The sequence below is a fragment of the Aulonocara stuartgranti genome, assembly GCF_965226115.1.
Source record: "Aulonocara stuartgranti genome assembly, chromosome: 8".
In the NCBI taxonomy this organism is placed as follows: Eukaryota; Metazoa; Chordata; class Actinopteri; order Cichliformes; family Cichlidae; genus Aulonocara; species Aulonocara stuartgranti.
In genome coordinates this window covers 28834219-28849622 of record NC_138959.1, presented here as the reverse complement: position 1 = coordinate 28849622, position 15404 = coordinate 28834219, and the positions used below count along the sequence as shown (strand labels likewise).

The 15404-nt window shown below is 41.1% G+C and overlaps 1 protein-coding gene across 1 annotated transcript in view; it reads left to right on the top strand.

Annotated features, from left to right (window-relative positions):
* The window catches only part of LOC309713149 (1-phosphatidylinositol 4,5-bisphosphate phosphodiesterase delta-3-A-like), a 34958-nt gene extending 19841 nt beyond the window's left edge, over positions 1-15117 (top strand). Inside the window, exons 10-16 of the mRNA XM_082544551.1 lie at positions 316-453; positions 547-700; positions 5623-5739; positions 5907-6085; positions 6291-6426; positions 8819-8968; positions 9086-15117. Of these exons, the coding sequence (XP_082400677.1) occupies positions 316-453; positions 547-700; positions 5623-5739; positions 5907-6085; positions 6291-6426; positions 8819-8968; positions 9086-9228 (1017 nt within the window). The 3' untranslated portion in view covers positions 9229-15117. The remainder of the gene's footprint in view (positions 1-315; positions 454-546; positions 701-5622; positions 5740-5906; positions 6086-6290; positions 6427-8818; positions 8969-9085) is intronic.
* Positions 15118-15404: the final 287 nt, after the last annotated feature.

Genomic DNA, 15404 nt, shown 5'->3' with positions numbered 1-15404 from the left:
TTAGCTGCTTTAGAAAAATGGTCTACAATAGTTAGAATTGGGTTACCTGTTAAGGGGGCTAGTCCAGTGATGAACTCCAAAGCGATGTGGGATCAGGGACATCCCGGCATCGGCAAGGGTTGGAAGAGTACAAACGGAGAAGAGCTGGTGATTGTATTCTGAGCACAGTAGACACATATTCTTTAAAACATGTTCTATTATTAATGTGGGCCACCAGAACAAACATTGTGTGTGTGTGTGTGTGTGTGTGTGTGTGTGTGTGTGTGTGTGTGTGTGTGTGTGTGTGCGTGTGTGTGTGTGTGTGTGTGTGTGTAGGCTCTTAAAGGTAAAGTCCTAGTGAAGGGGAAGAAGGAGAGGTTGGAGGAATGCTCGTCCAGCTCTTCAGACCTCAGTTCCTCAGATGAGGAGACCAGCCGCATAGAAGGGAAACCCAGAAGGAAGGAGGATAAAAAGGTTGGTACGACACTATCCTAGAAACAGTACCTCTGACCACTTCTGGATGGTGACTAATTCAGTTGGTTTCTGTGTATGTGCATGTGATGTCAGGCAGGCGTCTCCAAGATAACTCCGGAGCTATCAGACCTGGTTGTGTACACTTGCAGTGTTCCCTTTAAAAGCTTCGAACAAGCTGCCAAAAGTCCAGCAACCAACATGTCATCTTTCTCCGAAAGTGATGCACTCAGACATATTAAGGACTCAGGTAGGACACGTCTAAACTTGCCTTTTAGAGTAAAATGACTTTCTGGACTTTGGTTTTGCACAACACTGGTCACTATATTCTTCATCTCCGGTTAATACTTGTACAGCTGCTGTTATTGTGTATATATTTATTTATATTTAGATTCCTTCATACATTCTTATATAGTTCTATATTGTGTATTGTGTATTTTGTTGTACAGTTATTTTATTTTCAACTTTCATTTATATATTTATCTTTATCTTATTCTTCCCAGTTAAATTTACCCTTCATTCTAATTTGTGTTGTACAGTTATTTCATTTTTAACCTTAATTTATATTTTATTCCTTCCTAGTTAAATTTACCCTTTTTAATTTTTCATATTTATTTCCTATCTTATTCATAGCCTTTTCCTTTTTTGTTCTCTTTAGGTCACGAGCAGTTGTCCAAGCATTTCACTACATATCGTACTGTGTATGACTGTGTACGTGACAAATAAAATTTGAATTTGATTTGAATTTGAATTTAAAATGGAATAGTTTGTACAGTACAAGTACAGTAGCAAAGGTACTGAGACACCCCACATTTCTTTATGTTTTGCAAGTAATATTGTTGGTTTGTTTTATAAGATGAAAGACAGAAGAAGGAAGCCAGGAATAGAAAGGGAAAAGGGACAGAATGATATTTAATCGTGATTAATCAAAATTAATCCACAGCAACCCTGTGATGAATCTGATTAAACATTTTAATTGTTTGACAGCACTAATATATCTGTATACTTACCTATTAGTATATAGTTTTTTTTTTAAATTGCATTTCACCTGAGAGGACCTGTGCTAAAAGATTGAAGAAAACTATTGAAATTCTCTATGAATTTAAGAATATATTCTTTGTTTATTCCCCATTTATTTCATTATATTGCATAAATGTCTGTTACAAGCTTAAATATAAAGTTGAAAAAGTGTAGTTGCAACCAGATGTTGATCAAGTAATTGCGATTAATCACAATTGATTACAGAAAATTGTGAGATTAATTAGTTAATTAAGTCTATTGACAGCACTAATTGCTATATGTTTCAAAATGGATTAAATCAAGCTTGTTAGACAGCCCATGGCTGGACCAAGAACAAGCACAAAAGCACAAAAGTAAAAATCTCTTATCTGCCTTTTATAAGCTCCAATATTAAAATCATACCTGCTTTAAAAGCCTTAACATAAACACATCTCCACCGGCGTGGTGGGAATTAAAAAAACAAAAAACAAAAAAAACCCCTAAATCTTTACTTATCATATGTAAACTAACAACCATTTGAAACAATACAGATATCTGTTGGAAAATAGAACAGAAAATACTCAATAGAAAAGAGAATACGAAATACTTTTACATCTTAGAAATACCTATAGGGGTAACTTTTACATTTTTGTACCCACTTTGTAATATTTGTAAGTTGTTATTAAACACTGATGATTTAATTTCCCTCCCTTCTTTCTCTATTTGATTTTGATCAGTCAAGATTAAAAACTTGTGGAGACTGATACGCTTAAATACGTTCAAAATGACTGAAAGCCCCAATTCACAACTTATACAATACAAAACTCTTAGCACACTATACAGGTCAAAGGATGTTCCAAATGGGCCTTACATCTAGCCCTCCATCCATCCATCTTCTTCAACTTATCCGGGACCGGGTCACAGAGGCAGCAGCCTAAGAAGAGAAGCCCAGACCTCCCCCTCCCCAGCCACCTCCTCCAGCTTGTCTAGGGAAACACCAAGGCGTTCTCAGGCCAACCGAGAGATATAATCTCTCCAGCGTGTCCTGGGTCTGCCTCAAGGCCTCCTCCTGGTGGGACATGCCCAGAACACCTCATCTAGGAGGTATTCTTGTCAGATGCCCAAACCACCTGAACTGGCTCCTTTCGATGTGGAGGAGCAGCGGCTCTACTCTGAGCCCCTCTCGGGTGGTCGTACTTCTCACCCTATCTCTAAGGGAGTGACCAGCCACAATTCGGAGGAAGTTTATTTCCACTGCTTCTATCCACGATCTCGTCCTTTTGGTCACTACTCACAGCCCATTACCATAGGTGAGGGTAGGCTTTGCTTTTCCTCAGCTCCCTTTTCACAATGACAGACCGCATCCGCATCACTGCAGCTGCAGCACCAATCCATCTGTCGATCTCCCGCTCCCGTCTCCCATCACTCGTGAACAAGACCCAGAGATACTTAAGCTCCTCCACTTGGGGCAAGAACTCGTTCCTGATCCGGAGTGGGCACTCCACCCTTTTCCGGCTCAAGACAATGGCCTCAGATTTGGAGGTGCTGATTGTCATTCCGCTTCACATTCGTCTGTGAACCATTCCAGTGCAAACTGTGGGCCATCACCTGATGAAGCCAACAGAACCACATCATCTGTGAAAAGCAGAGATGAGCTTCTGAGTGAAAGCCTTCCGCCACTTGGCGACGCCTAGAAATTCTGTCTATTGAAATTATGAAGAGAATCTGTGACAAAAGGGCAGCCCTGGCAGAGTCCATCATCCACTGAAAAGGAGTCCGACTTATTGCTGGCTATGCGGACCAAGCTCTTGCCATGGTTGTATAAGGATGGAATGGCCCGTAGCAATGGGCCAGACACCCCATACTCCCAAAGCACCTCCCAGGATTAGGTTAGATCTTCATGCAACATCGTAGCAGCATGCCGACCAAGACAGCCCTACTACATTCAGAGCCTTCAGGAACTCGGCTCCTTCCACGGGGCACAGCCACAAAGAAGTTGTTTGACTGCCTCACTGACCTCACCCCCAGAGATAGGTGAGTCGTCCCTCTCTGCTTCCTCCACAGAAGATGTGCCAGTGGCATTCAGGAAGGCTTCGAAGTATTCGTTCCACCACCCAAAAATGTTCTCAGCCGAAGTCAGCAGGACTCCATCAACACTATACACAGTGCAGGTAGAGCATCGTTTGATCCTCCTGAGTCACCTGACGGTTTGCCAGAATCTCTTCGAGACAGTCCAAAAGTATTCTTCCATGCCTTCTCTGAACTCATTGCACACCCTAATTTTTGCTTCAGCCACTGCCCAAGGCGCATTCTGCTTGGCCTGTTGGTACCTACCAGCTGCTTCCATAGTCCCACATGCTAACCAACCCTGATAGGAATCCTTCTTCAGCCTGATGTCTCCCTTCATCTCTGGTGTCCTCCCCCGCCACCTAATCCAACTCACCGCCAGGTGGTGATCAGTTGAGGCTCAGACCCTCTCTTTGCCCTTGTGCCCAGAACATATGGCCGTTGGTCTGGAGATATGATTACAAAACCGATTGACCTGTGACCTAGGGTGCCCTGGTGCCACGTGCACTAATGGAAACCTTTATATTTGAACATGGTGGTCGTTATGGACAAACTGTGATTTGCACAGAAGTCCAACAACAAAACACCACTCGAGTTCAGATCTGGCAGGCCGTTCCTCCAAGTATCACTGTTGTTGAAGCCCCATGAGTGTTGAAGTCTCCCAGTAGGACAGCAGGGTCCCCAGGTGGAGCACCGTCAAGTACCCTGCCCAGGAACTCCAAGAAGGCCGGGTACTCTGAACCGTCGTTTGGCACATAAGCACAGATGACAGTCAGGACCTGTTCCCTGACCCAAAGGCACAGGGAACAAACTCTCTCGTCCACTAGGGGAAACCCCAATGTACAGGCAGCAAGCCAAGGAAATACTAGTATGGTCTTGTATGCCTTTCCAGAGGTTCTGGCAGAGGATATTCTGAAGACCTATCCATTTAGGTTTAGTTGGTGCATCCCATCCTCACCCAAACTGTGCATCTTAGGTGACATAAGTGAATTAGATATTCAACCATATACAACACATCTAGTCCTTACTGCCCCATACATCGATAATAAAATTATCCTTATGAATTGGAAATTAAAAAATGATTTGTATATTACGCAATATAGAAATTTAATCTAGATTAAATTAGTTTGGAGAAAAGGTCTGCTTCCTCCCGTCTGCATTAGCTACACTATCCTTTGTGGTAGAGTCGGTGGGTGCTGGCCTTGGGTGCAACCGTGTTCTGGGGCACTGTTGAAATGGTCCAGAGTCTCTTTTCCTTGGGTGGTGGGGCTGCAGAGGGGGTGACAATCACTACTGTCTGCCTCTCAGTGTTACATGCACCTTAGACATTGGGGGGAAGGTGTAGATTTTGCACTGTTGACCAGCAGTCTTGTACTCATGTCCCATCTGTCCCCTCAACTTTGATAGCACTCTACTTTTCACATAGTCATTCTCACTATTAACACCTCATGCACCTCACACAAAAATTAGGGCCAAGGATATATATTGCTTTATAGACCGGTCGCCACTCTTTCAATGATGAGCATGTACAGATGTACAGATCCTGATACAGGATGTACAGGACTGGTTTAAATGGGTGGTCAGGGAAGCCATTAACATTAAAAGGGAAATACCATCTCTAAATTGAGTAAGGGGGCTAAGGGTACATCTTTCACCATCTTACAATGCTGTGATTGCAGCCATTCCCCAACTCTCTGTGAATGGTGCTTTGATCAGTGGTTGTTTATCAGTGGTAATGACAATTTGGATATTAATGATCGACAAACTGACCTCACAACCTATTTGTTTAAATGTGTGTCAAAATGTTTCTCCAACAGAACAGAATCAACTTGGGATATCTGTGTGTGTGTGTGTGTGTGTGTGTGTGTGCATGTGTGTGTGTGTGTGTGTGTGTGTGTGAGTGTGTGTGCGTGGCTAGGCCTGGGCACCTAGCAAGCAAGATCTAAAGATAGAGACTTGTGCACAGAACTGTGTGCTGCAATCTAGATGTAGAAGTTTATATAAACTTAGAATTTGGGTAGAGAAATTCCTGTGTTGACTGTACCTTATTCAAGAGCATAACGACAATGCAAAATGTGTTGAACTTTTCTTGTTCTCTAAATTCAGGGGTGTATTTTGTACGTCACAACAGTCACCACTTGAGCAGGATCTACCCCTCAGGCCAGCGCCTCCATTCCTCCAACTATAACCCTCAGGAGATGTGGAATGCAGGCTGTCAAATTGGTGAGAGCATTTTTTAATATGTTCTATTTTTAAGAGAAGCAAACAGAAAGTAAAGTAAAGAACTGTCACTAACTGTTCTCCCACACTCGCGCCTCCAGTGGGTAGACTAATGGACATTGTCTCGGGAGGCCTGCAAGCTCTTCACACTGATGTTTTGTTTTCTCCAGTTGCTCTGAACTTCCAGACACCTGGTGAGCAGATGGATTTGAACCAAGGCAGGTTTCTGCAAAATGGTGAGTGTGGGTACATTCTGAAACCTGCCTTCTTGTGTCAGCCTGACAGTACTTTCAATCCTGAGAATGTGGGAGGAGGTCCTGGCCACAGACCTGTCATGCTCACTGTTCGGGTAAGATGGAAACTAAATCTGTCTAGGAGTATTTTAAGCTTGGTGACCAAATGTTTCTTATTGTAACGATTTTAGAAAGCTCTAGTTGCCTCAATATTGATTCCCATTAAAGAAATTTGTCTATTTCTTGAGTGGGTTCTTCTTCTCCAATCTATAATGATACTTTAATTAAATAAAGATCTCTCTTGCTTTGTTGTTATTCCAGGTCATTTCAGCTCAGCAGCTGCCTAAACCAGAATGGAATAAGCCCAGCTCCATTGTGGACCCACAAGTGTGGGTGGAGATCCACGGCGCTCCTATTGACAACAATAAGAAGAAAACGCATTATGTTGAAAACAATGGTATATATGTCTTTACAATAAAAGATCATTTTATAGTTGAATGGCTTCAGCTTTAAGGGCAGTGTAGTTGTTAGCCCTGTCATCTCACAGAAAGAGGTTCCTGGGTTTGATTGTGACAGGTTATAATTTCGTACCCATGTGGGTTCTCTTTGGGACATAGTACAACATCACTATTTATTTAAGAAAAATGAAGCTAACATGCAGAGGCAACCTATGAAAAAGTAATAACACCTTTATTGCTTTCAGAAAAATTAAGAGAGTAAGTAGTGGCCAATCAGCAGCAAATGTGACCACCTTTATAAAAGAAGTTTAGAAGAAAAGAAGTCAACTTTATTATCTATTCTGCAATATTTACAGGAAACAGACTGGGCCATAATGTCTTTTCCCCCTGTGCAACTAGAAATAATCTAAACTAAAATAAAAATGAGGACCATAAGAATATGAAAACAAATTTGAGGTATTACAATTATTACTCTTTATATATAAAAATGTCAAAAAATCCAAACATCAAACCAGTTTAAACCCCTACTAACTAGGGGTGAAAGTGGGCTGAAGTGGTGTTTTTGGTGCAGATGTCTGTCCGTTGTGGTCTCGGTACTTTAGTGTCAAGCTAGCACTACACAGGAGGGGTACATAAAAAGGGAATAACTCAGGTAATTTCAAATGAAACTTCTCTATCAGCTCAACAAATAATAGCAAACACACTGTTTGTGCACAGCTTATATGTTTTGTGTGTTTCTGCTCGCTGAAGTTACACCGTGTGTACTTTCCAACTGGCATTTGATAAACTGCAAATTAAAACTTAGGCATGCCCTAATTTTTAAATAATATCTTGGATCTGTGTATGATGTGAAGTTATGATTTTCATATTGTGAAACTTCCTGCAAAACAAATTGAGGTACACTACAATTATATTATTCAAAAGCTGCATGAACATATTCTGCAGTTTAGTGCAGGATAAACAGGTTAGCTTAGCAGTATTGTGAGGAATTTACAGTAAAGCACTGTTATGGACTGTTGCACAGTGGCTGTGATGTTCATGGTCAGTGTTAATTTACAATAACTGATGATGCTTAGATTCATTCATTAAATTCCACCTTCATACATCTTGTTGAATTAAGTTGTGTAAATCCGCAAAGAGCAGTGAACCTCAGCAGCAGCAGCAGCAGATCAGCTGAGCACACCCTGTATACAAAGAAAATCTACTGGAGCGCACAATGGAAATTATTATGAGTTGTGTTTCTTTCCCCCATGCTGATCCACTACAAGTACATTTCATCCTTTTTCACTTTATTTGAGTAAAGAAATCGAATCAGTAATTTTACCAGAGTATTTTTTAACACCAGTATCTGTACTTCTACTAAAGTAAACAATGTGTATTTTTGCCACCTCTGCTCAATAAAATTTACATATACTGCTTTTGTAAAAAATCACCATGTTGCGCAGTGTTTAAAACAGTGGGTCAGATGGAAATTGCGATTCTGCCTAAGTATGTGGCTAGAGACTGGCCACGTATGTAATATGCTAAATGTGGAGAAGAAGATAATTCATAGGTGCTTGTGTGCCATGGAGCCAATTTTTAATTCAGTTTTGCACCTTGAGTGTCAAGATATTAAGAATTATAACTACTGTATGTTTTATCATCTCAGAAGAAGAAGCCATGGAAGAAGTAAGAATGTGAAAGAAACTAATAGCGAGTTAATGCAACTACGGATAAACTGTGGTCCTCTTCCTCACCTTAAAGCTCAGCTTCTGAACTGCAATCAGGGCTCTAACACATGAAAACATGAATAAACATGTTTATTTATTCCCGTTATTGTCACCAGTGTGAGAGTGTATAACAGCTAATGTTAAACTTGAGTGTCCTAAGTATCACACTTTTCATCTGATGAAAAATTCAATTATGTTCTGACATCTTATGATTTTTTTTCATTTACTTTATTTCCTTTGCATGGTAAAGTTTGAACTTTGGAAATGCAGTGATGAATGGTGTTCACTAACAGTTCTTGAGCCATGCAGTGATTTCTATTCCGGAATCATGTTAGGTTGTATTAAAAGTGGACAGCTCAGTTTTACACCAGGCATAAAAGCTTAGAAACACTATCACTTTGGGTGGCTGTAGCTCAGGTGGTAGAGCAGATCATCTACTGATTGGAAGGTTGGTGGTTCGATTCCCGGCTTCCCCTAGTCTGCATGCCAAATATCCTTGGGCAAGATACTAACCTGAAATTGCTCTCCGATGCATTGATCGGAGTGTGAATGTCAGTTGTGTGAATGGGTGAATGCACAAGTTGTGTAAAGCGCTTTGAGTGCTCAGAAGAGTGGAAAAGCGCTATATAAGAACCAGTCCATTTACAAAACTTAGTGTGTGAATTTATGTTCTTCATTACAGGCTTTAATCCACGGTGGGACTGCACCTTTAACTTTACCGTCCATGTCCCTGACTTGGCTCTGGTCCGCTTTTTGGTGGAGGATCATGACTATACTTCCAGAAATGACTTCCTGGGACAATTCACTCTCCCTTTCCCCAGTGTCCGCACAGGTATGTGTGGCAGCGAATGGGTTAATATGAGTGTGTGGGTGTGTGTGTGTGTCGTCAACATCAACACAATATGAATAGCCAATATTCTACTTATCTTAAACCCCCTTAACTCTGCAGGTTATCGTCATGTCCGACTGCTCAAGATGGATGGATCAAGCCTTTCACCTGCGTCACTCTTTATACATATTAAGGTCACTCCCTGTCAGAATTCCAAATCTTCAGCAAAATCGCCAACCCACTTTCCAACCAAGAATCCCTAATCCCACTTCTGCCCTTCAGCCACATGATCATTCCATGGTAGTTAATCAGAGAAAACTCAGTGGTTACAGCTTTCTCTCACGGTATCATCAACTGATTCATTTTTTTTACGCAATAGAAATGTTTCAAAACTGTATTTGAGATTTGTTAAGAAGACAACATTGTTATGCAAAGCTAAAAGCCAATTAGGTAATACTATCCATACCAGTGACTTATGATACACCTAAGATTTCAGAGCAGTCGATTTAAGTGTCTGTTTTACCTGAATAATTGTAATAATGTCTCATTTGTAGAAAGCTTCCCAAGTACTATAAACTCTTAGAAGTAGGGTTGGAGTCAGAGCTGGGAACTAATAGAGTACAAGTACTTTGCATTATATACATGCTGTTGTAGTTAAGTAGAATTTTTAGCTCTGTTTTAGATCTGTTTATCTGTACGTTACTTGAGTATTTATTTTTGTGACAACTTTTACTTTTACTCCCTACATCTTAACCAAAATATATCTGTATATCAATATACATATTTTCTACTCCTTACATTTTCAAATGTTTGTTACTTTAAATTTAAAACACTTGAGAAGAGTTATTTCTTGACATTTCACAGATAACTGTTAGTGTATCCATCACAGGTTCTTATAGCATGTGATGAATTAAACAAAGGGAAATCTAGCTAGTGCTACAGAAGAGGATCAAGCATAAAAGAAGTAACATTAGTGGCAGGCAATTGGAAGTACAAAGGTTCAATCAGCTTAATACATACATATTGCCAAAACTATTCACTCACGCATCCAAATCATTGAATTCAGGTGTTCCAATCACATCCATGGCCACAGGTGTATAAAATCAAGTGCGTAGGCATGCAGTGAAAGAATGAGTTACTCTCAGGAGTTCAGTTAATTCCAGGATGTCCTGTTAGGATGCCCCCTGTGTAACAAGTCCAGTCATGAAATTTCCTTGCTACTAAATATTCCACAATCAACTTTTAGTGGTATTATAACAAAGTAAAAGCGACTGGGAATGAGAGCAACTCAGCCACAAAGTGGTAGGCCACATAAAACCACAGAGTGGGGTCAGTGGATGCTGAGGTGCATACTGCACAGAGGTCACCAGGTTTCTGAGTCAATTGCTCCAGAACCTCTAAACTTCATGTAGCCTTCAGATTAGCTTGAGAACAGTGCATAGAGAGCATAATGGACTGTGTTTCCATGGCCGAGCAGCTGCGTCCAAGCATTATATAATACAAGCAGTTGGTGTAAAGCATGAGACCACTGGACTCTAGGGCAGTGGAGAAGTTTTCTCTGGAGTGACAAATCACACTTCTTTGTCTGGAAATCCAATGGATGAGTCTGGGTTTTGTGGTTGCCAGGAGAATGGTACTTGTCTGACTGTACTGTGCCAAGAGTAAAGTTTGGACAGTTGGTATTGTACGCTGTGTTGGGGAGTAATGGAATACATGTGCGTTACGTGTTTAAAGTAACTGTCTTCCGTTACACTTACCGTTTAAAAGGGTGGTATTCAGAATACAGTTACTTTGTTGAAACAAAGGGATTGCATGGCGGTCTTTTCCTGTTTCATATGTTAGGCTATGCCCTCTTTATTTATGGTAATTCCACGCTGGTGGACACCCAAACAAAACATGCATTAAGAGCCTCTAATGACTGTGTCTCAATCTCGCGGCCCATGTCACCTCTACTTGCAGCCCGCATATCAAAGTTGACCCAGACAACAAAGTAAAGCTAGTTTTCGGCTATGAGCCCGACACGAACCGACGTATTAGCCAGAGGTCCCTTTACTACGGTTCGGAGCCTGTTTTATACACGCACTGAATAGTTTTCTATACGAAATCGCTGCAAAAAGTGCAGCCTTACCTAATGTCCACCTACTGTTACTCATTTATATTAAGATTTAAATATCTAGTTGGTATTGGTATGGCGAGTAACCTTCAGTGATAGTAATAAATCACAGCAATAGTACAATCATGTAGTTGTAAAAAGCATGATAATATATTAAGTAATCCAAAGTATTCAGAATACGTTACTCTCATTGAGTAACATAACGGAATACATTACAAAATACATTTTGGGTAATGTAATCTGTAATCTGTAGTGGAATACATTATAAAAGTAACCTTCCCAACACTGGTTGTATGACACCAACTGTCTCCCGGTGGGACATGCCTGGAACACCTCACCCAGGAGGCGCCCAGGGGGCATCCTTGTCAGAGGCCCGAACCACCTCAGCTGGCTCCTTTCGATGTGGAGCAGCAGCGGCTCTACTCTGAGCCCCTCCCGGACGGCCGAACTTCTCACCCTATCTCTAAGGGAGAGGCCAGCCACTCTTCGGAGGAAGCTCAGTTCTGCCGCTTGTATCCGCGATCTCGTTCTTTCGGTCACTACCCACAGCTCGTGGCCATAGGTGAGGGTAGGGACGTAGATCGACCGGTAAATTGAGAGCTTCGCTTTTACACTCAGCTCCCTCTTCACCACGACGGACCGGTGCAGCGTCCGCATTACTGCAGCCGCAGCACCAATCCGTCTGTCGATCTCCGGCTCCCTTCTCCCATCACTCGAGAACAAGACCCCGAGATACTTGAACTCCTCCACTTGGGGCAGGAACTCATCCCCGACCCGGAGTGGGCACTCCACCCTTTTCCGGCTGAGAACCATGGCCTCAGATTTGGAGGTGCTGATCCTCATTCCCGCTGCTTCACACTCGGCTGCGAACCGTTCCAGTGCGAGCTGGAGGCCCTCACCCGATGAAGCCAACAGAATCACATCATCCGCGAAAAGCAGAGATGAGATTCTGAGGCCACCAAAGCGAAAGCCCTCCGCCACTTGGCTGCACCTAGAAATCCTGTCCATAAAAATTATGAACAGAACCGGAGACAAAGGGCAGCCCTGGCGGAGCCCATCACCCACCGGGAACGAGTCCGACTTATTGCCGGCAATGCGAACCAAGCTCTTGCAACGGTTGTATAGGGATCAAATGGCCCGTAGCAATGGGCCAGACACCCCATACTCCCGCAACACCTCCCACAGGACACCCCGAGGGACACGGTCGAATGCCTTCTCCAAGTCCACAAAACACATGTAGACTGGTTGGGCAAACTCCCATGCACCCTCAAGTATCCTGGAGAGGATAAAGAGCTGGTCCAGTGTTCCGCGACCAGGACAAAAACCGCATTGTTCCTCCTGTATCCGAGGTTCGACTAACGGACGAACTCTCCTTTCCAGCACCCTGGCATAGACTTTCCCAGGGAGGCTGAGGAGTGTGATCCCCTTGTAGTTGGAACACACCCTCCGGTCCCCCTTCTTAAAGATGGGGACCACCACCCCGGTCTGCCAGTCCACAGGTACTGCCCCTGATCTCCACGCAACATTGCCCTATATTAATGTATCTATGATAAAATATTGGTTTTGCAGTGTTGTTTTATCATTTTTTAACCAGTGCAAAATAAGTATGAGTCAGGTGGATTACATTGTTATCCATTATACCATTATTATGGTAATATTATTAGTGATACCCGAGTCATACCAGAGCATTGTGGTAGAGTATAAAAGTGTACATGTTTTGATTCACCTCTGACCTTACTTTTCCATCCTCATCTAGGACCATGAGGGTAATGAGATTTCAGAGCCAAAGGAGGTTTCTCCTTAGAAAGAGTAGAGCCGCTGATCTTCTGTTTTCAGGGAATGCCCAAGTCTGGCCAGGAAAAGTTATGTATTTTTCCAGCTTGGGATGACTTTGGGGCCTGCTAGGAGGAGGTGGATAATGCTGCTAGACTAAATGTATCCCTCACATATCCTGTTGCCACATTGACCAAACATTTTCCTCTGCTGTAGATAAACGTGATATACAGTGCTGTGAAAAAGTATTTGCTCCTTTCATGGATTCTTTTTTGTTGTATATTTCTTACAGTTATATTTCAGATCAACAAACACATTTTAGTATCAGAAAAAAGATAACCTGAATACATACAAAATACAGTTTTTAAGTTTTAAGTTTTTATTTATTACAAACCAGGTCCTGTGTGGAAACTTAACTGCAGTTTCTCCTGCGCTGGCTGGGGAAGATTTTTAATATTGTTTTTCTCCTTCAACCATGTTATGAGCATTGAAGTTGCAGACTGTGTCCACAAGAGGACACTCTGCAGCTGTCCTGTTGGTAACACATGGAACAGCTGATCTGAGCAGGGTGAAGTGTAAAACAAGTAAATAAATAACTACAAATAAATGTTAGGGTAATCGGGTCATGTTTTATACATCTGAAAGAAAAGACTACAGGAAATTCACTGGAATGTCAGAGATTTAAAATCTCCAAATATCAGTATTGGTGTTAAAAGATAATATATTGATCTGACTTTTTTTTTTTTTTTTTAAAGGTTACAGAACCTATAACATCTATATAAAGACAAACTATATGAGAACTTTTTAATTCAAATCGAAAGCGTTTTTAGCACTGGGTAGTGGACAGACAGTATTATTCTGAAGCTGTAGCTTACTGTAAACATAAAGGCTTAAAATGATTAAATCGATTACATAATAGACATGCAAAATCTATTTGTCAGCGTATGGTAGTTTTGTCACATATTTGTTCGATGTTTACTTAAGATACCACGTGGGCATGTGAACATAAGTTTAGCACAAATGGATATTTAGAAATGTCTGAGACAAGAATTGTACATTTACTGTCAGGCCCATCATTTTATGAGACAATTAAATGACAAAACTGAAACAGAACTAACCAAAAAAACATGCTGATATTCTGCTAAGATCACAAAATGGTAAATGGCCTGCATTTGTATGGCGCTTTACTCAGTCCCTAAGGACCCCAAAGCACTTTACACTACATTCAGTCATTCACACACTGGTGATGGCAGGTACATTGTAGCCACAGCTGCCCTGGGGCGCGCTGACAGAGGCGAGGCTGCCGGACACTGGCGCCATCAGGCCCTCTGACCACCACCAGTAGGCAAACACGGGGTTAGTATCTTGCCCAAGGATATTTGGCATGCAGCCAAGAGACCACCGACCTTTGGATTAGTGGTTGACCTGCTCTGCCACCTGAGCTACAGCCACCCCAGATTTTATAAGTTATTTCTCTGGATTTTCCTCACTTTCATTTGTACATTGTAGGATAAAATATCAAAAGCTGTTTTCTGAACTGTAGAAATTGCAGACAAACTCAAATTTGAACCTTTTCCACTGTTTTTGTTATTATTATATTTAAAATATTGTGTTTGTGCATACATTCTGTACACCTATCAAACTTGTGATATTTATAACAAACAATTCTTCTGAATAGTGTTGAACAAACTGAAAAATATCACTGTCAGCTATAAATAAGTATTGATTTTAGCATTGTTGTCTCACTGTCATTATTCTGTTGTTTTGTATAACATTTAAAGACTTTTTTTTTCAATCTTTCATTCTTTATATTTAGTTTACAAGAATTAGTGTCTTGTGGAGTGGTTGGGTGAAGCCATTTATTCTCAAGAAATTGTGTTTGACCTGTTAGTATCGCAATGATAGCAGGATTTCAGTGTTCATATTTATTTTTTAATTATTTATAAATAAATATTCATATGTTTTATCCAAAGTAGTCACTTTGTAATACAGTTACTCACTACAAAAGGATTGTTGTTTAAATTCTTGTACTTACCCTGGACTGTGGCCTTCAGGTGGAAATTGATAGTGTAACCCTGGCATATAAAAAGTATTTTGCCCAACAACTTGTTTTAGTTAGTAAACTTGAATCTATTTAATTGGACAGAAACCAAAATTTTGCTGAGGACTTTTTACATGAGAGCCACTAAGTCCCCCCTGAGGCAACTCTTTCGATGGATCTGTCTTCTTTGAATGCTGTTATCATAAATAATCAAAAAATAAAGAAATCAAGCAGGTCATTTGCTGAATCACATGATATTTTCAAACCAACCAGAACCTCACAACAAAGAATTTGAGTCCACAATGAGCTCAGCACATTGCTCTTGTTGACTTTATAAACATGGATTCCTTTCAAGTCAAGTGAACGGAGGTAGAAGCAAAAAGATTGTATACTGGTGGACAAAGGAATATGATGAAGTGCTGAAATAAAGCTTTTAAAATGTTAAAAAGAAATCAGAATTATCAGAATCCTGCTGAATATAAAAAGTCACAAGCTAATGTAAGAAAAACCAT